We start from the raw sequence: 27,552 nt of genomic DNA, 5'->3' as shown, positions 1-27,552 counted from the left end.
TATATATATATATATATATATATACATATATATATATATATGTATATATATGTGTGTGTGTGTGTAGATCTATGTCAGTTGAAGGTGATAGAGTTTTCAGAAACTCAAAATTCATATTGGTGAGATGATATAATCGAATTTCCGAAAACTCGAACATTAAAAAACAAAACAAAAAACTTCCCACAATTTTTTTTTTTTTTTTTTACATTTTTGCAGGTGGTTAAGCCCCCCCCCCGAACCCCCTGCAAATTATACATACCAACTCATGGGTCACACTACATTGAGGAAAATGGTAAATTTTCCTATCCTCACTATACTGTGATCTCCATTCAAAACTATGAAGTTTTCAGAAATTCGATTATATCGTCTTGCCGATATGAATTTCGACTTTCTGAAAACTATCAACTGACAGGGAGAGAGAGAGATGCTTGATAGTAAAGCCGAAACCTGGAACTACAGTGTAACTCTAATTTGAAGCTGAGTGGATTTCTCCTTCCCTGCTCCATTCAACATACAGTTTCTACCCTCAATAATCAATACATATTCTGTTACAAGCAACATGGTGTCAGATGCATTACAGGTCAATGCAGAGGGTTAACGTGCAACACTAATTCTACTGTACTCAGTTTCGATCTCAAAGGATGTGCCTTGCGCTACTGAATATAAGACATATGTGTCCAATGCATGCCATAGATATCGGGCAGTTCAGAGATGCTGCACCCAGCAATCAATATAATTTACAGAATTCAAAATGACAACTTTAAGAGGGCAGGGAATAAGCAATGTTTCCTCACTAAACATAAAATATTCCAGAAAAGTGAGACAGATGGGACCCTAAGCTCATCACTCAACCTCTTAACGCAAGAATTATGGACAAAGACAAAATAATGGGGGATGAATGCCCAAAATAAGGAACAGATTTTAAATATTGCTCTTATAAACTTAAAAAGTTGACAGAACATGTTTTGCACTACCACACATTTTCTGAATGATGAAGTCTGTAACGGAAATGTATATTATTATTTAGTGACTTCAATCCTCAATGACTTGCCATAAAACCACACATTTATGAAAAAAAGACCAAAAATATAAGACACAAATCTGAACATTCTGAAAGATTCTGGACAGATGAAAAAAACCCTGACCAACACAGCTGATGTACTTTCCTCCTACCATTACAATTTTCCTCTTTTCACTTCTACAAAATTCTATCCCACTATATAGTGTGGAAACACCACCAACACCCACAAAACAGTAGAAAGATGACCACTGTTGAGAGTAGCTGCTTCTGCAACTGAATACAAAGTAGATGCACACAACAGTTTGAACAGATACTACCACAAAGAAAGAAGGGATGATACAATTTTGACAATCATTCTATGCCCTCATCAGCCTACATACATTTTATGATTTTTGGCACTACACTAAAGCCATGCACTGTAAAATGTACTTAATAATAATAAATAATTAAACTAATATTGTACCTGTTGAAGACAGAAATAACACTTACCTGCTGCAAAAAACTGTTAGCGCAGAGGTCGACGACTAGCACCTAAAATAAGAAAGAGGTACAAATGAGCTTTCATGTCAAAGATTTCTAAGTTGTCTGCATCCTACAGTCCTCAGTCACTATGTGATTCTGTACGCCTCCTAATCCCACATCTGAATGTGTTCAAATGGACAGGCATTAACACACATGCACACTTATCTGTGTATCTATCTATATATATATACATATATATATATATATATATATATATATATATATACAGATATACATATATATATATATATATATATATATATATATATACATATATATATATATATATATATACATATACACACATATATATATACACATATATATATATATATATATATATACACACACACACACATATATATATATATATATATATATATATATATATATATATATATATATATACACACACACACACACACATATATATATATATATATATATATATATATATATATATATATAGAGAGAGAGAGAGAGACACACACACACATGCATTTTTTTATTACTTAACACAAGGCAAGACTCTTACTATGGTCTCATTCACTGATAGCAAAGAATATTATCTACTTGGAGACAAGTAAGGTTATAGCTTATCTGTAACAAGTCAAACTGTAAAGTGAATGAGCAATCTGCCACTCCCTCGTTTAAAAAAAAAGATAACCAAGCTAAAGTTTTGAGATCTTAACAGGCTGCTGACCCTTGAGAAAGTAAAATAGTACTAAGACATATTTCGGCTTTAACTTCAGATATTCTTTACAGTGCTTTCTTTAAAAATCCTTCGACAAATCAAGGTCAGTTATATGCCACTACTGGCATTTGCAGGTTTGGATTATTATGCTATGTTGCAGCAGCATGGTCTCCTGCCACAGAAATAAGTAATGGCACAATCTGGCTGAAAATAATCAATAGAAATAATGAGACCAAAAGATAAATTAATTTAGTTGCCCTGTAAAATGTAAATGCTTTAGTAAAGATTTGAATATAATGTACACAGGCAATGAGAAACACATACTACTGTGTCGAAATACCATTTAGACACTTTACTTATTTAATTTACAAGCTCCAGGTTACTCTGGCAGCTGCTGCAGACACAGTACGTGACAGTTAACAAGGGTAAACTTAGAAGCTGGTTCTTGTACACATCACCTTATTGGGATATAAGGGAGCCCCACACTAAACTAAATAATAAAATGCATCAGCAAACCCAGCAGATGGATGAAAATGTTACAAACTGTTGACTGTAATGATTGTTTTCCTTCACAAGGGCCCTAAGGGATATGGTATGGAGCCACTCATTACATGGTCAGTCAGCATGGCCATACACTGCTTGAAAGTGCAAGCTACATAACTTGTTTGCCAGTTTTCAGGGTACTGTCATGCCAAACACTGTAGCCTTTATCACTGCTGCTGAACAGCAAAATGTTTGTCCCCATACTTTCAAACAGGTCTTTCTAACTCACGCTCACCAACAGATGCATCACTAACACAAAATGCAACATTCCGCATGTATCAAAACCTGCTAGAAGTACTTTACAACTGTTACCAACATAGCATTTGTAACAAAATCCTACCTCTTCTATAGGCAGTTCACTGAGCTCGGGTAAGGAGGCAGACAGGATTCCAATGATAAATGGAGTTGGGGAACAGGTGATATCGATCATGGAAGCTGGCAAAACAGGGATGTATGTATGCTGCCAGGTGAACGGATATAGAAGGGCTACTACAGCATGTGCGCATTTAGACAATGTGCTGTACAAAAAAAAATAGAAATCATGCTCAATTACTCAATGTGCTCTTAAAAATCAACTTTTTATATGTATAATTAGTCTACACAAAGCTACAGCATTATCTTGTAGCTATAACATTACCTCAACAAACTATTTTCCAGCTTGGGCAGAGTCACATTCAAACCACTTGCCTGCCATGTTGTTTCCCATATTTAAAAAAAAAGTTATCATTTCTAGAAAGCTTATTAACAGCCTGACAACACTAAACATCTACCTTGTTCCTTTTCAGTTTCTGCCTCATACACTTACAGTGCATTTAATTCAGTTTTCATTTGCAGGAATTGTTATGTACTGGATGCTTCCTGAAAGCCTATGATACAAATAGCTGAATGATCTGCTGCTATTATTCATACTCTTACATGCAATGTAAATCTGCTCCCATCATGGGTTGCTCATTATTTTGACAACTTTGCAGAACTGTCTGTTTTCTAAATTCTGCTTTGAAAATCTACTGCTACCCGAGACATTGCTGCATTACTCATTATTTTAGGATACAGAGCTATTCATTTGACCTTCTGCTGTATTGCACATTTTTCCTATTTTTCTTTATTTCTCAAAGTATTTAGAGATTTTTAATACCATGACAGGAATGAACCCCACTGCTAAAATTAGGGGATAACTGTGGTTCGCAAAATCAGCTTTGCTTCAGACTTGATATCTAGAAACAGTAGACTTCTAGGCACCAGTAACATGCCCAGAAAAAAAACCTTCTGTATTTCATACATAGTTACCTGCTTTTTGAAGTCCCAATGTTCCTACCACACTGCATCTGTCTGGATGCCCTTAATTCCACATTGCCCTAACTTTTACTTGCATCTTGATATTCTGGAACATTGTCTTTCAGTACCATAAGACACTATAGTCAGTGTGTGTAGCTATAAATCAATCTTGCTTCTGTCCTTTTTCACTTCCTTCACGTCAGATAGCCTTTTTCTCTGGGGTCCTTTGAAAGCAGAGTCTGTTCTGCTACATAACACGGTCAACAAAAGACATGCAAAGTTGTCACCTTCAAGTACAACAAATAATTTGGTTACACTAAAGTTTATAGAAAATACTAGTCATCAAGCCATTCTGGGCCTTGATTTAAACAAGGCAACACTTTCATATCCCTCCATAAGCAAAGGATCTCTGTGTGTTCTAAGCAGGAGGCAGAACTCATTATTTCAATGCACCTAAAATACAACATAAGCCCCGACAATACATTTCAGGTGACACGATCCAGACAGACAAGCAATTAATAAAGGAAAGAAACAGTTTACACAGAAAGTGTTTATTTCCTATTCCAACTCTAGGCTTATTAAAATGTTGTCTTGCATGCCCATAAAGGAAATGTTTCGCAAAGCAGATGTCCTACAGGGACAAATCTGGAAGGGCTCCAAGTTACCACCTGGTTAATGTAGCAGTACTAAAGGGTCCGGATCCTCTTCTGCTCAACAGACCAAATGTTAGTTTTAATGACTCCCAGGCTCCTTTATATCCTTCTTGCAAATATCCACCAGAAATAAACGTCTCCCAGACAGAATTCGATATCCATATGATGAAGGATAAGGAAGCAATCCTGCTTCACAGGTTATCTCACACTTGCATCCGACTAGAGTTCAAGAATCTTGACCTTAAAATTCCCATGTTGATGTTTCATACTTTTCAGTACATACAACAAGATTATTTTTGAAGGAGGTTAAGGACTTACTTATGACTGTAAAGGGAAAAATTTCTAATCTTGCATGTAGTGGAGTACATATGAACATTTTTTCTCCATTACTGATATTGACTTTAGTATTAGGTTCCCTGTTGGTGCCATCTCCTCCAGCAGTGAACTCCTGACAAGCTGTCAAATAAAAACAAATAAGACAGTCTTAGACCAGTCCGAGTTCTTCTACAAGTAACATATAAAATAACAGCATATGAAAATTGCTGATGCATTTTTAAAGAAATTAAGATTTCCCACGCTATGAATTTTCTAGTAAATAATTTTTGATTTGTTTCAGGTTACTTGTTCAAAAGGACTGTATTCAGCAACAGGTTGGAGTAGTCAGTCCATTACCAAGTGCTGCAGTTACCTCTTCATAGGTAGGTACTAGGCTATCAGCCCTAGGGCCTATACAAGTCCAGCCAAAAAGGTACCCTGGCTTTTGCCACCCAAGAAAATGATTTTCCTGTGCCACTGTCGAGCAGAGTCACAGAAGTGATCCCCGGGGTGAATTTCCTATTTCCCATCCAATCATCAGGATTTTTCTTGAAGAGTGCTAATGAGTAGCTTTGTTTGATATAGATAGATAGTTTATTCCAGAGTATGGGAAGTCTCTGGGACAGGAATCTATCCCTCCGGCATGTTCTGTTTACTGTGGTGACAAGGTTTAGGTCCCTACAGTGTGTAGCTCGGAGGGATTGGGATTTCAAGTGGAGCATGTCCAACAGCTCTGGGTTTGACATAGCTTCGTATTTAGGCAGAGATCACCTCTGAGTAGGCGATATGCGACGGAGTAAAGCTGGAGTTTTTTGAGACGGTCTGCGTAGGTCATCTGTTTGAGGCCATTAATCCTCTTTGTGAGGTATTTCTGTGGCCTTTCCAGTTGTTGCAGATGTCTTGTGAGGTACATACCAAAAGGGGCATTGTACTCTATAATGGGTCTAATGAGTGATGAGTAGAGGGGAACAATGACATAATTAATGCCACAATTCAAAAAGTATTACCTCCATGGAAAGATGAGACATATCCTTTAGAATTAGATGGGTTACTGAACATACTTTTCGGGCTTTCGTAGATACAAACTGGTCAAATTGTTGTGTCTCTCTCGAGTGATAGTACTTTTTTTTTTATCTGACTACTTATTTTGGAATCATAATTAATGTCCTGATTGCAAAGTCGAAGGAAGTTACATTTACTAACAATAAAGATGAGGATGCTACCAATGCACCACGTGTACATTTTTTATAGCCCATTTTGGAGAACTCTTACCTTTTACTGAAGAATTATGTTACGCAGTTTGCAGTTATCAGCATACTTGGTTATTCAGAGCCAATGACCAATTTTATATGAGAACATTCCTAAAAGCAGTGGTCTTCCACAGTCCTGTGTGTACAGTAGTGTAGCAAGGGCAAGACGAAGGGGGCAATCGCTCCTGGCCCAAAGTGTTAAAGGGTGCAACAGTGTGTGTCCCTGTAGCAGTACAGAAATGCTGGTACAGAAGCAGTTTGCTCTTTTTTTCTACTCTTCACTCGAAGAACTGATGGGGTAATGGATAGGCTGCTGTGAAAGCCAACTGGGTTCCTACAGTTAGCCAAAGTATTTATTTTGCTCCTGTCTTGAAGAGCTACTGAGGGGTCTAAAATTGCCTGGGAACTGGTACTATTACATCCTGCTGCCACAGGCTAAGGGCATGTCAATATACTAAACCTTTAACAACTGATAGGAATTTAGTTGTTTCCTTCAACCGTTGTTGTACAAGGGATGTATTCACCTATCTATACAACATTATGCCACGGCAGTCTGCTCACTGTCAAGTGTGCACAATTTTTTTCTGCAGTTATATTCACTATATCTTGCAGCTCTGGGGATCACATCATTGTTTTTAAGATGCATTTGCAGTTTTCCCTTTCAATCCTTTGATTTACTTATAGATGAATTTTATTAATTTGGTAACTGGGTAAAGTAAACTGGCCTGTGGACCCTTTTCAGCTATGACCAAGGCCAAAGGCAAATCTACTATTAATTTATGCAAGCATTAATACATCAAATAACAATCATCACAAGATACAGTACAGTGGAAGACATTAAAGAATTTTTTTAAAGTTTTGCAAAACTTTTCCAGTGTAGTTTAAATTAGCAAATGTCCTTGAAATATTGATCTGTAGAAGCCTGAATGGTGCTACTTACTCTTTCTTGAGCAAAATGAAATTTCACTCACTCCTGACATTTCATGGTAGGATGATCTAGCTGGCAGGTGCAGTCTTTCTAAATAACCTCTTCCCAGTACTACTGCAAATTCAGGCCTATAAGAAAGGGCTTCTTCAATATTAGACATATACAGGTGGGATGACACTGCAAATTTCTATGCAATAGGAGGACAGTATTCTAAGGTCAGCAATCTGAAAGTTAGCAACAACTTGTCCCATGCAGTGGCAGACAACTAGCTTGCCATCTACAAATAATGATAATGATGTTTTTCCATCTGATAAACAAATAAAGCCACAGACTAACACTGTCTGCATAATGACAATATTTACTTGGAAAGTTAAATGTCAACAGTGGCAAGTCCATAGTCAAACCCTGCTTTTGGACTTGGACGATTTGAAAGTCTACAGTGCACTTTTGGGTTCTTTTAATAACTTTTTCTACCACTGATTTGATATAAAGCTTAAATATGAGATTGCAGTCTCGCCACAAACCCATATATTTAAAATTACTTATGCTGTCCAGTTTCTAAAATTTCTCAGGGAGCAACAAACGCCAGGTTTTTTTTAAACACTATTATTGATTTAAAGTAGTAAATATAAACAATTACATGTTCTTTTAACATAAGGATATTTACAATTCAAAAAGTGTTCACATAAGCATTCACATAACAATGTTTAACAAATAAAGTGAAATTACTAAAACTATATACAAAGACATCCATTCAATATCAATAAGTTGCCTGGTATTTGATTATTTCATATATATAACGCGTAGAGAGGTTGAAATTTGATTTATATGATGTCATTGTCAATCTCTTTTCAACAAATTCTGTAGATTAACCCATATATGATAGTTGTACATTTTTCTAGATGTTCTAGATGTCATAGTTGCAATCTGCAATTGACAAACTTCCATTAGAATTTTCTTAAAATCATTCTAGGAAGGAGGGAATTCAGATATCCAGTTTCTTGTTATAGTTTTCCTGGTTACTGCCATTATTGCCCAAAGTAAGGAATGTTTAACTTTTTTTACACAACCAGGTATGGGTGTATTGAAGAGTACTAATGATTTGGTCAAAATAAAATTATCTGTGAATATTGCTTGTAGGAGTTCTTTAATGTTTTCCCAAAATACACTTAAAGCAGGGCAGTTATAAAACATATGGTTCCAGTCAATGTTTGTGTTAGACTTCCATCTGTTGCAAATATTTAGTTTACCATTAATTTTGTTCATTAGTTGAGGAGTGTAGAAAGATTTATATAAAAATCTCCAGGAATATATTTTCCATTTAAGTGAAAGTGTTGTTTTCCCTGCAGATTCTATTTGTTTTATCTAGATCCCTTGGAAGTGTGTTATTAACTGTATAAAAATGGTTCCAGAAATTAGCAGGACAACAATATGTTTCTTCTCTGATAAGTCTGTATATAAATGCCATGTTGTCTGAATAAGTTTGTTTATGTTGAATAATTGAATTAAAGAAATCTAGCAGTATACTAGTGACCTGTTTATTAGCAGAAGTGATCGGGCTCATCTTATTTTTGTAAGAATAGTCTGAGGGATTGTATGTTAAGCCATAGGTAGTTGTCTAACTGATATTCACTTATTATCTGATCTACAGCCTTCACTCTATCATCTGTAATAAGTTGAAACCAATACAAAAGACCTTTTTGTTTAAGCAAGGTAATTTTATCTATATCTGAGGATTGCAAGGATTCTTGAGTAAAGGCTATCGGCAAAATTGTAAAAAAAAGTTTCTTGTACTTAGTGTGTTTAAATATAAAGTTTCTAAAATTTATTAGTATGTTGTATAAGTAGCTAAATGAATGTTTGGGTATGCTGTGTAACATGAAGTAATCTTTAAGTATCCATAATATTGGGTTATTTATAAATTCTAATTTGTATGGCTGTGGTTTCGATATTAATAGCATAGCTGATGATTCCCAGAATATTTTCCATTTGGCCTGATATGGTGTATCTAAAAGTTGTGCTATGGACCTAATAGCTACATTAGAATAAAGGTTCAAATCAGGAAAGGCTATGCCCCCTTTGTTCCAACTATGAAGGTGATGTTTAAGTGCTATTCTAGGTTTCCTGGAAAACCAAAAAAACTTTAACAACAGATAATTGATCTTATTAATGAAAACTTTACTGGGAAGTATTAAAATAGATTGTATAATATAGAGAATTTTAGGAAGGATTATCATTTTAATGATAGTTAACCTTTCCTCAGTTGTAAATATAATTGTATTCCATTTTGTTAACAGAGTTTGAATATTTACATAACATCTATTATAATTTAGTTTTGTGATTAATTTAATATCTTTAGCAAGAATGATGCCTAAATATATAATTTGATCTGTGATGTATTTGTTAGTGTCTTTGTTAATGTTTCTCTTATTATTGTTTAAACAGATAGGTAGGATCTTAGTTTTATTATCATTGAATGTCAGTCCAGATATAAACTGAAATGTGTTAACAGCTTCAAATAAGGCTGTTATGGAAGAATTATCTCCTTTAGTAGTGATGAGCACATCATCAGCAAATAACTGAATTTTAGAAGTTATTTTGTCACTAATTTCCAAACCTTCTATGTTTTTATTTCCTCATATATCGTTAGCCCATGGTTCCATTATGAGAGTAAACAAGGAGATAAGGGACAGCCTTGTTTTGTTCCTTTAGTGATGTGTATTTGAGTCGATGTGTATGATCCAATTTTGATATAAGCCAGAGTGCCTTTATAAAGATGTAATAGTAAATCAATAAAATTATCTGAAAAGTTTAAACATTGTAATAGTGTGAATAGATAATCCCAATGTATTTAATCGAATGCTGAGTTAATGTCAAGACTAACCAGAGACAAGTTTTTTTTCTTTCTGTGTGAATAATCAATTAAAATAAGAGACCGTTTGATGTTATCATATGTACTTCTATTAGTTACAAAACCTGTTTGGTCATCATTAATTAACTGGGGTAAGAATTTTTTTAGTCTATCAGCATAGATGTTCATAAACATTTTGTAATCAATATTTGAGAAAGTTATGGGCCTATATGACGTACATAATTTAGGGTCCTTACTAGATTTAAGAATGGGTGAAATAAAAGTATATTTCCAGGATGGGGGCAAAATAATGTCATTCTGGGCTTTATGGAATACATTATGTAGTAAAGAAATAGCTGTTTTAGGCATGATTTTATACAATTCAGGTATGATGCCATCATTGCCTGGTACTTTGTTCTGTTTAAGTTTGTTAATTTGAATTTGTATGCCTGGTAAAGATATCTGTTTATCTATGATTTCTGACTGTTGTTTGTTGAGTGTGACATACAGTTTTTTTTAATGTATTGTTTTATTTTATCTAATGGTTAAATGATCTGAGATGTTTGATTTATCGTGTGAAAATGATGTCTAAATTCATCAATTATGTCATGTATATTATAAACCTTTTTCTTTTTTCTAAACAAATATATTTCTTTAATATGATTATGTTTGTTAATTCTTTTTGTTTTATTTGCAAGATTAGTTAAATGTTTCGGGTTTATTGAATAGGCTAGGAATTTAAATTTCTCTAAGGAAATTATAGTCTTATGATGTAAGATTGCACTATATTCTTCCTTAGTTTTATTTATTTCATCTCTAATAGTTTTAGATGCGGACTTGTCATTAATTTTAAGATGTACTCTATCTAATTTGTCTTGTATTTTTTTAAGTCTTCGTCCCAGGACTTCCTTTTGTTAAAATACCATTTATTTATCTGTCCGTATAAGTAAGCTTTTAATGCATCCCATACATAAATGTCATGAGAGTTGGATGTTTGTCTGAATTTTATAAAATGTTGTGTTTCTTCTTCAAAAAAGTTTGAAACTCTTTTAATTGAGTTATATATGCAGGTATTCTTCTTATACGAGTCATTGGGGTGTCATTTAAATAAAGCTCAAATATAATTGTATTATGATCTGAAATAGGGCAAGACACAATCTTGGTGTTTTTTAAATCATTTATTATTTGTGTGGATATGATTACCCTATCTATTCTAGAGCATGATTTGAATCTATTAGAATAGAATGTAAATTGAAGTGAGCTCAGGTCTGTGTAGTCATGAATATCTTTTAGATGATATGTATCCATGAATTTTATTAGTAGTTTAGCTTGTGAGGATATTTTCCTTTTTCCTGAAGTGCCAGAGTCCTTTTCATTTAAAACACAGTTAAAATCCCCTGCCATAATAATATTACCCTCAGATTGAGATACAATTTGGTTCACTTGTTGTTTAATAGTACTGGTTCCAATACCCGGTAACCAATAATTGTTTACTAAAGTGAAAATTTTTGTATTTATTTTAATTGTCACCAAGCACAACATCCCTTTATCATCTTGATAAGATTTAATAATTTTAGGTAAAGGGAATGTTTTATTCCAGAGAATTGCTACTCTTTTCTTTTTAGAATGTTCAGATCTGGCAATGACTATATTTATTAATATTTAAAAAGTTGATATTTTCTTTTAAAATATGTGTTTCTTGTAGAAATATTATGTTTGGTTTGTGTATATTTAAGTATTTAAGTAAACTTCCTCTTTTAATAGGGTTATTCAGACCATTTATGTTGACTGATAAACCTTTTAGTGAAGTCATAATATCTCTATAAATGAGTAAGACATTCTTGTGATGTGTGTTATCTTGATTATGTTTTATATAATCCTCTCCAAAATATTTCTTATGTAAATTATAGTCTTTGTCTGTTACCATATGATATACTGTATGTGTTATACAATTCTTGCAACTTATAATGATATGCATTTGAATTAAGATGGATGTCAGGAAGAACTTATTAAGAAAATTGAATGTAGTGTAAATGTGATAAAAAATGGGGTAGCTACCCGCCTGGAGTTATAAACTCCTTGTCCCAGTGACATCTGTCACTCGGATCAAACTCCTACCCAGCAGCAGCAAAAAACAGTCTCCACTGTATATAAATGTGAGATAGATAAAATAATAACTCTATATATATTTACATATTCATTAAAACAAATCAAACAGATCTGTAATTAGTGTAACTCATCTGATATTACTTATAACAAAATGTCATTTGGAATAAACCTCTAACTGTAGCAACTAAACATGACCTTCACTATATACGAATGTTAAACATACAAAACATTAACTCTATATATGAGTGCATATTCATTAACACAGGTAAAGCATAGTTATAATCAGTGTAACTCATCAAGTATTGCTTAAACCATTTCGTCATTCAGAACTGACCTTTAAGCAACAGAACATATCTTCTTTGTATATAAAAATTAAACAGATTAAATAATAACTTCATATGTGATTATACATACCTTAAAACTGGTCTGAAATCTATGAAAGCAGCATTCTAATACAGAAGCCTGTCAGCTGAAGTTACTACTACCCATTTAACACATATGCTATATGTTGGTGTAATATTTAAAACAAATCAATATGAGTATCATTAGAGTGAAAGGTCAGGTGACACCTTAAGCACTTGTGATAGAAAATGCCATCATGCATTAAGTGAGCTTATTTTAACCCATATTATTTTCTATCTAGCTATCAGCCTCTGAATGGAAAATCAATTGTAGTTTGTAATAAGATTAGTTTATCCTGTTAAGTAAGGTACAACAATATAAATAACATGGGATACATTAATTTAAAAGAAAAAAATGCACACTTACTTTTCCCTTTATTCCTTCCCCTTCAGTTTACCATAAACATAAACAAAAATAAGATAATTGAAGATTTCTTTCTTGAGAATCAAACTGAGTCTAAATGGTGTAGTCAGCAAGTTTAAAATACATTTTTAAAGTAAATACAACCTTTCCCAGCATTTCTGATGCTTTTTCAACGAAATTACATGCACTGACTTCCTGGTTGAGCAGGTTGACTAGCTCTGACATCATCAAAATGCATTGCAAAGTTGTGGAGTTCATTCAAGAATTCAGAGAAGATTTTTAGTGAAAATAAGGTAGTTCGTGAAGAAATAAGCTCGTGGACATAAAGCTCGAGCTTCACAAAGTCTCTGGAAGATGTTTTTTCATCATTTTGAGTGAAAAAAAACGCCAAAAATAACAAGTACGTAACTGTATTTAAAAATATATAGGGAAAGATCATATGAGTAACATCTGCATGCTTCCCATAGCCTGCTCACACATGCACAGCTAGTTTGAACTGTTCTTTACAAATTAACAGCACCGCAGAACTCCAAATGTAGCAGAAAGTATTTTAAATAAATCACATAGCTGTATTAATCCATTTTATATTCACATGACAGAAAAAAAGTGTATTTAAACCTGTAAAAGAGTTCACTTATGAATCATATAAAAATGTTAAGAGACTGTGAAATCATATTATCCCCACATGAACTCAACATATATACAAGTTTTAAATTAACCCCCAGGGCATAAACTATATATATATATATATATAAAAACAGTGTTCAGTATGAATTACAGAGAATGATAATTGAATGTGTGGTGAGCTCTTATTTACTACTAACTACGTAGGTTTAATTGATCTGACTGTAAATAGTTTAAAAAAAATTAGAAATTATAAAGGGAATCTACAATGTTTATATATGGGAATTACTTATTTTACTGTCACAATGGCACCATTTGTTTACCCTTCACTCTTAAAATAGCTTTATAACAATACCCATAACTATATATTTACCATTAGTATACACTTTTACCTCAGTATAAGTGAAAATGAAATTATGAAATTATGTGTATACTTAAGGTCATGTGTGAATGGCATGAAAAAAGGAAAAAGCAGGCTTACCTTGTAAGTGAACAAAATCAAAATATAATTAACACAGTGAGTGTGTTTCCAGAAACATAAACTGCAAACATAGATATTTAAGTCACTTGTTTCTTAGTCTTTTTTGTTTCTCTGAAGTCTTCCAAGTGGGATTAGAAGCCATTATCTTAAGCGTGGGATTAGCCCATTCCATCTCTTCTATTGTTTCCAAGATCTTATGGACTTTTACATAGTTCAGAGCTGATTCTAAGTCTTCAAACATTTTGGGACCTTCCGATGAGAATATCTTCAGCCTCGCAAGGAACAAAAGGTGTGTTTTCACCTGTGCTTTCTTCAATTCTTTTATCAAAGGTAAGAATATTTTTCTTTTTGCTATAACTGCTGATGAATAATCATTGTCAAAACGTATTGCAGCTTCATTTAATTTAATTGGTGACTTGGACCAGGCAGGTTTTTAACACTAATTCCTTGTCTGAGAATGAAAGGAATTTGACAATGATAGATCTAGGTTGCTTTTTGTTAGCAGTATTCACTGTGGCAAGGGAACGATGTGCCCTCTCAATACCAAAGGACATAGCTTCAGTAAGATCAAGAGTCTTAGGTAATCAAGTATTGAGAAAGTTAGTCATGTTGTTCTCTTCTGTGCCTTCTGGTAGTCCAAATATTCTTAGGTTGTTGCGTCTGGATCTGTTTTCTAGATTACCTAACTTATTTTGTAGAGAAGCATTTTGTTTGAGTAAGAATTCCACATTGTTTTCATTTTCAATAATTCTCCCATCCATATCGGTCAGAGCTTCTTCAATACCTGGTATCTGTGATTTTTGTTGCAACAAGTCTTGGTGAAGTAAATCCACTTGTTTGGTAGTTTTTTTCCTTGAAATTATCTATTTTCATATCCAGCTTATCAATTTTTGTAGTAAGACCCGGTATATTTGTTATCAAAGTCTGAATCTCTCGTTTGAGACTAGAATCGTGGTTGCTGGATTTAGTGAAGTTCATGATGAATTCTTTCAGATGAGGAGAAATTATCCAGGAATAATTTGACAAGAAAATCTGCCTTTTTTTGTTTTTAACTAGATATTATTGTAGATGAAGTTAAATTCTTTCAAATCATATATAAAGGTATTTTCAGTTTTTAGTTTGAAGGCAGAAGTCCTGTCAGAATAATATTTCTTTAGTGGAGCTGTTGAAATCTGCAGCTACTCAGAGCCCATCTTGGCCATGCCCCCAAATGTCAGTTTTTAAGGGATGCCAAACAGCCTTTTCTTTTTTTTGCTTTAGAAGGTTTTAAGATGAATACCTTAACTTTTTTTTTGTCCTCTGAGATCAAGCTTATTTCCTAGACAGACTTGGGGAACAGTTTCTGTAGTTTACTGAATTTATAATTAGGATATTTTTTGAAAGCTAAATAGCACCTCATTTATGTTTTGTTAATTGTGTAATTCCACCAAGGTTTCTTTTTTACTACATACTTGTGTCTTACTTGTATGTGTTCATGAGTGAAGTTAATACCACAGCATTCACTGAAAGAATGTTTTAAACACCTTTATTAAAATATCACTTAAGACACAAGCACATATACATAAAAACACAAACCATTAAGTTTTTTTCTGCATTTACACACATTATACATTTAAGTTTTCATTGATTACTGCTCTCTTTCAGTTCAACATTATATAAATCACTCAATTCCTGTCTTCCTTTAAATCTCACTCATCCTTAATATTATTCTGCATTCCACTTCTATGCAATTTACTCCCTTCCTTTTCTAAAGAGCTCTCTTCCAGTTCTTTTATTTATTTTACAATATTCAGTATTTCAAATACATTTGTTTACATTTTGATTTCCATTTTCTAGTAATTGCTTTTCTGGCAGCAAATTAAATTAAACTTAAGGCCTTACTATGTCTAGATAATTCAGATCCCGTGTCCCAGCTCAAAATAATTTTCTAAGTTACAGCCATTTGCTCCCCCCAACGTTTTAGACAGAGCACTCTACTGTAGGGAATTTTATTTTTAAATCTGCTAAACCATTACACTCCCCAAAATAAGCTCCCACTTACCTCTTCCCCATCACACCTCCAACATTTGTTTATTAGCTGAGGAAAAATTCCTTAGAAGTCTGCTTAGGGTTTAAAAATACTTATAAAACAGCAAAGATGTGGTAAAAGTGCCCAAAATGTAACTAGTAATCCAAAATTAGGCACCGGAGACCAGCAGTTCCAACACACAAGTGATTTAATGTTCAAACACAGCAAAAGGAACACACATCTACAAATAACAAACGCTGATAAAAACACTTCCCCTTACGTTTTCGCCTCATAGAATTTCATCAGATGGGCAAAAACATCATAGTTACTTAGTTAAATAACTTTTCCTGTTTGAATAGACCAATGAAATCAATGATTCAATTAGTTACCAAGATACAGAAAGAGTGGATTCTAAACTGCATGTGACAGTCTTACTAGTCTAGCACCATCTGGTGGACAAATAATAAAACACATGAAAATGTATATAAAATCAAGAATTCACTTAAATATATAAACCAGGGTAAAACAACATGAATATACATAAAAAATGTAAAAATATCACAATTTTGCAGACCTGAGCTTGAGTACAGGTTTTAAAGACACCATATCATCAAGTCCTGAATTGTTGCAAGCATCCAGGACTAATTGCCAATATAGTTCCCTGTATTAGAGCCTGGTCTCCCATGGCCCACCCCTGGGGTCTATAGGGACCACCTCTATCATGAAAAATTGATACTCTGCTTTTGGACATGCCTGAAGATGTCCTGTTCAAACAGGAAAAGTTCCTGTTGTGTAACACCAGTCCAGTTGAATTGTGTTTTCATAAAATGAATGCAGTCTGTTCCTACCAGTCTCTCTGGTACACCAGAAAATCGCAGGTTTTCTCTCCGCACAGTCTTCTAATCCTATTTTTTGAGACAGCTCTTTTTGATGAGCTTCATACTAAGTCAGCTATTTCTCCATTTAAACTTCTGATTTTTTTTTTGCATTTTTTCAGATTTAAATCGCTATTTAAAGCTTTTTCTACTTTTTCCAGCCTTTTATTATTTGAGCTGACATATAACTTAAGTGTTTCACTTTTTTAAGCACCTCTAAAGTACATTTGATTTATTTTTTCCTCTAAATTGCTGGGAGCCATCTTTTGAACCAGAGGTGAAGCTTCAACTATTTTTGCTGAACAGCTGCAAGATCCTTCACAGACCATGTTTTCTCTTCACCTTTTCTGGCTTTACATGCACTTGGTGGTGTGACTTTCCTGGTGGAGACTGGAAACTAACTGCTTGTACCATGTGGGGAAGGACAACACTGGTCGAAGTGAATCCCCCTTACAGAAGTGAGGGAAAGTCTCCATGAAAAGTTCACTGCATGTCACTCTTGTCGCCCTGCTAGGTGCAGACAATAAGAGAGGGGACTCTAGTAAGAAGAAACTTTGAACTACCTCTTATGGCTGTCTAAATGATGGCTGCTCCCAGCTGACCCTTACTCCTGTGACAGGGAACAAATAAACTGACTGACCATGAAGGGAGCTTGATGATGGATGACAGTGGGGGCAAAGAGTGCAACTAATGTGTATGAAATAAAGAGATTTACAGCCTCTTTTAGAACATTATAAAGAGTTCTTTAACCTGAAGTAACAATTCTTCTAGAGAGTGTACTCAGAAAGCTCCAAAGCCCACACTCCTACTGATGTCGGTCATCCTCAAAATAGTCAAAAAGGGAATTAACATTTCTTTTAAAACATCATACAAAAAGCATATGACAACTTAGTTCAGTCATCCAAAGGCATTAAAATGTATTCACATTACATCTTTAGGCCTGCAATGTGACACAGAGGTTAAAAACTCTAAGGCTATATTTGACAACTCTTGTTCAGATCCCTCCACTTCCACTTTTAGACAACATGTCTCACGTTAACTCAGTGCTTGCAAGCTGCACTGGAAAACATTACTATTTTCCTGTATATGGCCCAAAGAAGAGTGAGGAAAAGCATGCAATTCACTTCAATTCCTAAAAAGCTGTGTGTCAGGTGAAGGAGTAGTTTACATAATGTAGGCTGCATTACACATGTAGAAGTGGAACAGGTGGGCAAGATTACACATGTAGAAGCAGAACTAAAACTAGGAACAATACTAGACAAGTGACCACAGGTACCATAAGATAACTAAACATATACATTTTTACACATACTTTAAAGTTCTTGCAACTGCCCTTTACAAGCTCTCAATAGAACTCACCTCACAAATCAGGCATGCCACACACAACCTTAGTGTAAATTTGTGTCTACTTATCCAATAATCAAGAATAGCCTAAATGGAAAGTCAACGTGGAAAAAAAAGAGGATGATGGGGTGGGGAGTTTATAATTACCTACGAGAATAGGATTTTGGATGCATGCCCTTATGAAGAATAACAACCATACAGAATATTATATTCATAAATTAGCAGAAATCATTCTAAGAACTAAGCCAACATGAGGCTGGAGAAAGATTTTACCAATAGGGATGACTGCAAGTAGGTGTATGGGAGGTAGACAAGAGACAGGTGGAATTTACTGTGAAAAAAAAGCAAAGGAACCAAGGGTTTAGGAGGAAACGACTAGAAAGATAAAGGTAACAGTGGGATGAGACTATGCAAAAGGTTGGACTGCAGGTCAGAGGCTAACTTCTCTACCAGAATGATGACCGAGTATAAGCAAAGAGAACAAATGAGAATCATTAAATGAAAGATTAGCGCTAACAGAGTTTTTAATTTAATCTAGAACAGAAGAAGCGGTTAAAACAATGGGCTAATTACAGCATATAAAATACTGTAGGATAACAAAAAGAACCATCAATCAGAGCAGATCGGAAAAGATTAGGAAGAGAATGGACAGGCAAAAAGGCATAATACAAAGGAACAGCAGGAGGACATTTGTATAGCTCCCAAGACTGCAACAAAGTCCATAAGGTTTAAGATTTTGGCTTGGAAGTATCTGCATAAGGATTTTTATACCCCACTCAGTCTTCAGACAATTTTTCCTCAGGCAGATGCAAATGCTGGAGGTGTGATGGGAAAAAGCGAGTTAAATGGAAACATTTTTTGTGACTAAAACAAGTTGGCAGATTTAAAAAATTCCTTGTGGATTACTTTTGACAGAAATGTTGGGGAAATGATTCTTCTGAAATGGGATATAGGATATAAAGTGCCTCGACATAGTAAGGCCTTACTGAATTTAATGTTACTGGCTTCTAAAAAGCAATTACTAGAAAATGGATATCGAAATCTAAACCAACTGTCACTGAAGTGCTGATTATTGCAAAGGAGATAAAAGAATTGGAAGTATGATCCTTAGAAAAGGGAAGGAGCAAGTTGCATACAAGTAAATGGCATTTGCAGAATAGTTTCAGGAGAAGTGAAATTTAAAGGAAGGCATGAAGTGAGCAATTTATGTACTTTTAGAGTGAATGAAAATTGTTAAAATGCACTGCATTAAAAGAATGTTAGTATGGTTTGTTTTCTTATCAACTACTATATATATATATATATATATATATATATATATATATATATATATATATATATATACATACATACACTTATTGCACTTTTTAATGTCATGCTTACTAAAGGTGTTTCAAAGAAAGTCTAGCCTTAAAGGCAGAAAATAGTAGTGTTTTGAGGCACACAAAGAAAATCCTTTCAGAAGGCTGATCTCAATTTAACTTTTGAAGGGACACACAGGTTACTGTGCTTGTTGTGTCCCTAAACCACTACACTTTCTGCACAAGCAACTAGTGGTGAGAGCTGAGAATCCATAACTATCCAGACTAACCATAACACTATAGGCCCTTGAGCCTCTTGTTGGCGCTAACCTAGCAAAACTACTGCCCCAGCTTCAAGCCTGTTTAAGAAGTCTTCCTATCTTGCCCGAATGAAGAAGACATCAGATGAATTTTGACACTAAAGGGAAGAGAGAGAGGAAAGGCAGAGTATGGTACAGAATGAAAGTATCCTTCAGGTGTTACAAAAAGACAACTTGGAGTGGGGGGTGGGGAAGGGTCGTGGTATCAGATGGGTATGAAAGAAAGGATCCAGTGTTAATTAACTGTAGAACTACTACATCCTATTCAGTCTGTCCAATCTGACATATGGGTCTGAACCTCAAGTTACAAAAATAATTGCGTGGCCATTATGACAGGAGACCCTTGAAGACAATGGCTCCAAAGGAAGCCCTACAGTTTGCAGTGGTTAATGAAGATGTGCAAAATGTAGTCCAAGCAGCTGCTGCACAAATCTCAGGTGATGGAATCTGTAGAAGGCTGGTGAAGTTGCAACAGACCTGGAATGAGCCTCTGACTTGCATGGTAAATGAAGATTAGAAATTTAGTACATATAAAAAATGTAATCTGAAAGACACCTCAAAGGAGTGACTGTGGACAAATGAGATAAGAATTTAAGTGCAAAGGAAATGAAATGTTGGGACTCTTTCCTTAAGGACTTGGTTCTATGACGATAAAATCTCAACTGTCTATGAACAACCAAAGTATGCAAGCTATTACTGCCCATACTAGCGTGACTTGGAAAAAAAGACTGGTAGGTAAATTGGCCAGTTCTTGTTTGCCTCTGAAACCACAATGGGAAGAAAGGGAGGACTGGTATGGAGGGACACAATATCCTTTTGGAAAACAAAATAAGGCACCGTCAAAGATAGGAGCTTGTATTTTGGAAAGTCTTCTTGTTGAAGTTATAGCTGCTAGAAACAAACCTTTCCATGAAAAAAAAAACTTGTACTGTGCTGCAGATCAGTTCAAATCAAGGTTTTGTCAAGGTTTCCAATACAAAATTGAGGTCCCATGATGGGACTGGTCCTCTAATTAGTGGTTGGAGAAGGAAAACTCCCTTAAGGACAGGCCTTGCAAAATTTATGAGAAGCCACCAAACAGGCTTCCTGACCAACACAGAATTTAGAAAACTGCTAAACGAACTTTCAAAGTGGAATGGCAACGAACTTGATGCACCTGGTATTTGATGGGAAAGCAAAAAGACTGAGGCGAGGACAGCCCTAGTGGCTAAGATCTGTTATGCCAGCACTGGATTTACAGACTATTCATGAGGCACTAGGATTAACCTGTGTCATCTGTCTGCAAGCTTATGGAGAGACCCAGGAATGTGCATTGCAACCAGAAAATGGTGGGAAGCTATCACTGACTGCCAGACCCTCTGTTTTCCTGGAACAGAGAATATGACCAATGCACTGTCATATTGCCTGTTTGGATAGAAATCACTTCTGGAGGAAGGGAGTCCTGAAGTTCCTGCAGTACTAAGAGGACTGTCCTCATCGTCAAGATACTGATGTGAAGGCTGAGCTCTACTGGACTCCACCACTCTTAGACCATCCTCCCTGGTAACACCCCTCCATTCCAAGAAGTTATCCATGGTCCCCAACACTACTGGTGGTTGAAGAACAAACTGTCTACCAGAATGTATGTTAAGGGGCATCTAGCCATTACTGGAACTGTTGCTTGCAAAGATTGGTTATGATGGTCACAGTTGACAAAGGTTGGTAAAACTGAGACTACTGCACCTGTAGCAGCCACAGTAGAATTTTTATATGAATGCAAGCAAACTGTATAATTAAAACAGATGACGCCACTAGTCCCAGGTCTTTCAAGACCAGGGCAGCTATAAGACAGGTGAAAAGAAGGTAGTTCTGGACAGCATTTTTCATTGTCGGTATTCTGTCTGAAGAAAGAGACAGAGTGTAGTACTCTCCAGATGACATCTGATAAACTGAACAGTCTGTGACAGAGGAAGAACAATAGACTTCTGATGGTTTAATGAAACACCCAAGTACTGACAGAGTTGGAGCAAGTAGTCCCTAGGTTTGACTAAGAACTCCATTTTTGGGGCCACTAGGTGCCAGTCATCTAGATAAGGAAAGACTGACTTCATCCCTGAAGCCATAGCTGAGCTTCTATGACTGTCATGCACATGGTGAACCCTTGGGAGGGCCTGTGATGAGGCTAAATGTCAGGGCTCCAAACTGAAAGTTAATGGCTCTCATGTGGAAGTGAAGAGATTTCAAAGATGCTTTGGCTATTCTGATGTGGAGGTAGGCATCCTGGAGACCTACACAGCACATCCAGTCATTTCCCAGATACAATGCAGAACTGGTTTGCACCATGGCCATCATGAATTGGGTCTTCTTCACATGGGTGTTTTGGTGACTGATGTCCCAAATGTGCCTTGTTTTTCTTTGGAACCAAAAAGAACCTGGAGTAAAATCCAGACTCTGTCTGGTCTGGTAGGAACTCTTGGATGACTTTTTTGAATCAGGGGAAAGGTGTCTCTTTTTGTTACATCTAGTTAATGGGGTAGTACATCTGCAGTAGCAGCCTTAACTTTGGGGGAAGGTGCAAAAAGGGAGATGCATAGCGCCTCTGGCCTTCGTCCTTCTTGTTTATCTGTCCTAAGTGATGGACATCCATGCAGGAGAGTAGAGGGATAACATGATCCCTGACTGTCTCCAAAGGGAGGCAGTCAGGCAACCCTTCAGGGATGGTTGGGTTGCCTTTCAGAAAACTGCCCACAGTATCTCTGGTTCTGTGGACCTCCTCGGTCTCTGGGTCTGTGTCCACTGAAGGTGTCACCTCTGCCTTAGCCACCCAACAGAAGTAGATTCAAATCGCTGTTTGGATTTCCTAAACCAAAGTGACTTTGTACCCTTTTGGTTCCTGCTGTAAGATCTTTGCAGGGTTTCAAATTTCACCCCAGCAACAGAAAGCATGTTGCCATCTTGTTCATACCTCTACTTCTTCTCTTTCACAGAAGAACCAAACAAGAATGATTTGTCATAAGGGACATTTGCAACAGATGCTTTAAACTGGTCTAAGTCACATAGGAGCAGCCAGGCCTGATGTCTCATTGCAATGCCTTCTTCTACAGCCCTAGCCACTCCATTGGTTGCATTGTCCATTAGCCTCATGAACAGCTTGGTAACAGTCATCATTATGTTCAGGGAAGTCTCCAACTGCTTCCTGGACTCCAATCTTGGGGATTCTCTGAGAGTGGAAAATGCTTACTGAGCCTAATCCCTCTGAAAAGATTCTTATAGGTGGCTTAGCTCACGGCCCTTAGTGCAAACCACCCACTTTCCTAATCTGCCCATAGCCATGAATTCCTTACTGGGTGGATGTAGTTGCTGCTGCCACAATAATGGAATACACCAATATTCTCTTGGTTCAGTGCTGTCTGCCCCTGGGAGGCCTAAGAATTTTACCTGGTTTCAAAGAAACCGATTCAATGATGTTGGGCTAGATCAAAGTTTGTTTGCAGTAGGAACCACCAAAGTAGTACAAGGTGACAAGATACCTCAAAAAGAACCTCACTGTCCTGACTGGGGGGGCACGATTCTCTCTAACACAAGCTCAAGGATCTTGCAAAAAGTGGCATCTTATGGTGGACCTAAGGGGAGCCCTTTCAATCCAGAGTCAGTGTCAGAAGAATGTCTCCCATGGAGAGTTGATTTGCCTCCTTTATCAAGTGCTCTTTATTGGAATATGGGGGGGGGGGGTGACCAGACTCCTCAGAGGACTACGCCTGCTGCTGAGCAGTAGCTTTGAGGCCTGGCCCTTCGTTCTGACCCTCAGACACATGCTGGGCTGAGATGAGAAAGAGTGGGTGTCACAGGGTAGAAATGACTCCATTGATGTCTGAATCCACTGTCAATGTAGAAGACATAATCCTCCCAGAAAATCTGTACCAACCTCTATCAGATCCAATATGACCTCCTCCATGACTGGATCTGTTTCTCCTGGGGGAGAACAAGCAGTACGGAAGAGCAAATCCCTGAAGAGGAAAAGGTGGATGACTTTGAGAAGGGGATTGTAACTGTAGCCCTAAGTTCTGAAGACACTGATAATGATGCTGTACCAGCCATCTCCAATGAAGGGTGCTGAAGACACAGCATCAAGTTGACAGTTTTGAGACCATCCTGGCTTCAAGATCCTCAGAGTTGACTGCATCGATTTGGGTCCCTCACAAGCCAAACTTGATACTGTGATTGGCAACAGGTGAACAGACCTCAGGTCTGGGATTGGCTCTGAAGCCATCATCACAGAGATTCGCACTGGAGAAGGAGCTGTTACAGTGGATGCTGGCCAGTCCCAATCCACTCTCTGTACTAAAAGGAATAGGAGGATTCTCATCTCAATCTGTTTCTTGATGAAAGTCTTCATTATGTGATCCAGACCTGTTTTGGATGTACTTCTGTAAGACCAGAAGGACTGCAATGAAGAGGCAAAAGGTGGTCAAGAAAGGATCCTAGACAGCTCTCTTTCAGAGAAAGTCTTGCTCAACAACATTTTGGGCAATCTGTGGGGTATGACTATCAATTCCAACAAAGTACAGCTGCAAAAGTTCTACTTACCTGTAACAAGAGATTTGTAGAACTCACTGCCTTACTGGCATTTGGATTGCAGTGCCCTATTACTCTCTCTCTTTTGGAGTTTCTTAGAGCTTCAGACCCCAACCCCCCCCCCTTCCCCACATATCTGTGGATGTTAAGAACCAATCAGCCGTGAGAGCAGGATAGTCCATCAAAGCCACAGACAGCATCTTCCAAGTTTTTTTTTTCCTAGGGTCCAAAAGGAAGAGCAGATGGAAAAGACAAACTTTGCAAACACCTACTGTTCCAAACTAGAGACAACACACCAACCCAACAAAAGCTGCTAAATAAAAAAATTGCAGCAACCACCAATGAAAAACTATATACATCCAAGAAAAGGGGGATGGTGGCAGGGAGCTCCCAAGTAAGGCATCTATTGTTATAGGTAAGTGGAACTTACTCAAGTGCATTATGTTCATCAAATACATTGCCCTACTGGCATTCGGATAGATTCTCATAGCTTACCCAACTTGAGAGGAGGAAGAATATCCAGGAGTTCCTGGAGAATGGTTCTAGTTAAGCCTGCTCTGGATCTAGAAAAAACATTAAATTCTTAGTGCTTTGTAAAAGTACGGACAGAGGACCAAGTCACTGTCTCCAGAACACTTAAGAGTCACCCCTTTCAAAATGCTACTGAAGAGGAAAAAAAAAAATAGTGGAATGTGCTTTTACCTTGCCTGGATTCACTTTACCATGGTGAAAGTAACAAAAACAATACCAGAGGACAACCAACATGCAATGGCTTGCATAGAGACAAGATGACCTTTCTCATCTCATAGAAGGAAATAAAAATACTTTCGGTCTTCCTAACGGGCTTTGTTCTGTCAAAGTAGTACCTGAGCTGACAATGCACATCCAAGGTATGATGAACCCTTTCTCCCTGATTATTAGGTTATGGAAAGAACACAGGGAGACTGATGGACTTGATTAGAAGAGTGAACACTGAAACTACCTTTGGCATAAAACAAGGCACAACAAAATCCTATCTTTGTGGGAAACAAGGTAAGGGTACCCCACCATGACAGTTTGCAGCTCAGAAACTCTCCTCGTAGATATCAGAGCAATAAGCAAAATAGTTGTCCACATTAAGAATTTAAAGGGCATTGTTACACTTATTCATCAATGTTTTACAGTTAGTTTCAATTCTAGACAGACTCTTGATATTAATGTTGCATGTGGTTTGAAAACAAAACATAGATTACAAAATTATTTGCTGTTTTACTTTCACTGCTGACTTAGTTTTCATTTATGACCACACCTACAAAATATCAAGCTAGGAACTGGCAATAATTTACGTACACCAGCAAAGCACACTAGGTAATAAAAATATATATATACTTCTTTAGAGTAGCAGCTACTTATTTACATTGTGATTTTACTAACAGAACATCAAATGCGTTAACTTTCAAGGATGGGTGTTCTATCTGTGACAAATAACTGACAAATCATCTTAACAGGAAATAAGACTCCATATAGAAAAAATACTTATACACTAATGCAAGTAGAGAGACATTGTGGGTACAGTCTTTCATGAAGTCATGTCATGAGTTTTCATCTTCAAGAAAGTGATTACCAATGAAATTAATTACAAAGATAGCACACTATTTGCATCAAACATTGTAAACTTTTATATGGTATATGGTAAGGAGATGACTCATCACTAAAGGTTGGTTATTTACATTTGCATAAAAAAATGTGACAATACACTTAGGTCAGCTGCTGGTTGCAAATCTGGCAAAGTTAATTTTTCTCTTACATAGTTGAGATCTAATGACTGGGGGGATCTGCATGTGAGGGGATCTCATAGTCAATACTCCATTGTACGGAAAGCTTTTGACATGGCCCACCTCATAAGTAAGGGTATCTCATCCAGGGACAAAGAGGTCATAACATCCCTGCAGTCTTCGCTTATAAGGCCTATTACTGAGTACAACGCCCGCTTTGGCATGTACCTTGCAAAACACATACAGAAGATGGAGAGACCACAGAGGTTCCTCACCAGGAGGATCCAGGACCTCAAAAATCTACCATAAACAGATAGTCTAAAAGCCCTATCCCTCTACTCAGTTTCATACAGACTCCTCAGAAGTGGCCTCTGTCTGGCATACAAGGCTATCTCGGACCCTGCCTTGATGGGACTGCTGCATATCTACAAGTCAAGCTCTACTCAAGTAACCCGCATGCGTGACCTCAACCTGGTCTGTGACATCAATAGGACTTGTTGGCATGACAGATTTGTGTCCCAGAGACTCCCCCATCTTTGGAATAGGCTCCCTCGCCACATCACGCAAAGTACCTCTTTACCCATTTTTAAGAGCTACTGGATAACGGGATTGGAAACAGAAAATAGATCCCTGGGATTCCACCCGTATCCTTGCTGGACAGGGACATTGGGTGCTGACTTGTCTAAACATAGGCTAAACTCTTAGCTAGGCTTATAAGGGCCTCAGGGCCAATAGCCTAGTAACTTGCTATGATCCTACATGGGTTGTATTCTTCCCAATGACCCGACGTCTAGCCTGTACACAAAAGCTTACAGCCACTACCTGTACATGGGACATCGCACAAAGGCACAGTTAACGTTGGCCACAAAAGGGATGTCCACACATACAATATTCAGAATAAGTAAGCCCCATTAGGAAAGGAATTCCAAATGGATCCTAAAGTATAGTCATCATAGGAAAGAATTTGTAGGGGGAAGGCGGGTGGGACAGTATACTGCAACATAGATGAGTAGGACATCTATGTTTATGGTAAGACTTTACACAACTAGTCTATGTCCTTTTATTCAATGGTGCAGTATTCTTTACATATGGGAAAATGCAAAAGCTCCCAGGGAACTCGGGGGGGGGGGGGTGGAATGGAGTAGACTAAGAAGAAGCATTTTCCACAGATCCATGTAGAATTGCCATGGCAAATCCTGCCCTGGATCTGGAGATGGTGTCCAACTTGTAATGCTTTGTAAATGTATGAACAGATGACCAGGTGGCAGCTTCCAAAATGCAGTGAGCATCCAGGCCTTTGAAGAAAGCCCCTGTGGAGGCAACTGATCTTGTGGAATGGGCATTAACTGAAGATAAGGATTTCCC

At 36.7% G+C, this 27,552-nt stretch overlaps 1 protein-coding gene across 1 annotated transcript in view; it reads right to left on the bottom strand.

Annotated features, from left to right (window-relative positions):
• The window catches only part of DENND2C (DENN domain containing 2C), a 1,562,444-nt gene that overhangs the window by 86,031 nt on the left and 1,448,861 nt on the right, over window positions 1–27,552 (bottom strand). The window contains exons 14-15 of the mRNA XM_044076720.1: window positions 3,121–3,298; window positions 1,511–1,552 (exon numbers count right to left, since the gene is read on the bottom strand). Coding sequence (XP_043932655.1) covers window positions 1,511–1,552; window positions 3,121–3,298 — 220 coding nt within the window. The remainder of the gene's footprint in view (window positions 1–1,510; window positions 1,553–3,120; window positions 3,299–27,552) is intronic.

This window comes from Protopterus annectens, chromosome 7.part0 (genome assembly GCF_019279795.1).
Source record: "Protopterus annectens isolate FY-2018-M chromosome 7.part0, PAN1.0, whole genome shotgun sequence".
NCBI lineage: Eukaryota > Metazoa > Chordata > Ceratodontiformes > Protopteridae > Protopterus > Protopterus annectens.
This window is presented reverse-complemented; position numbering and strand designations above follow the sequence as displayed.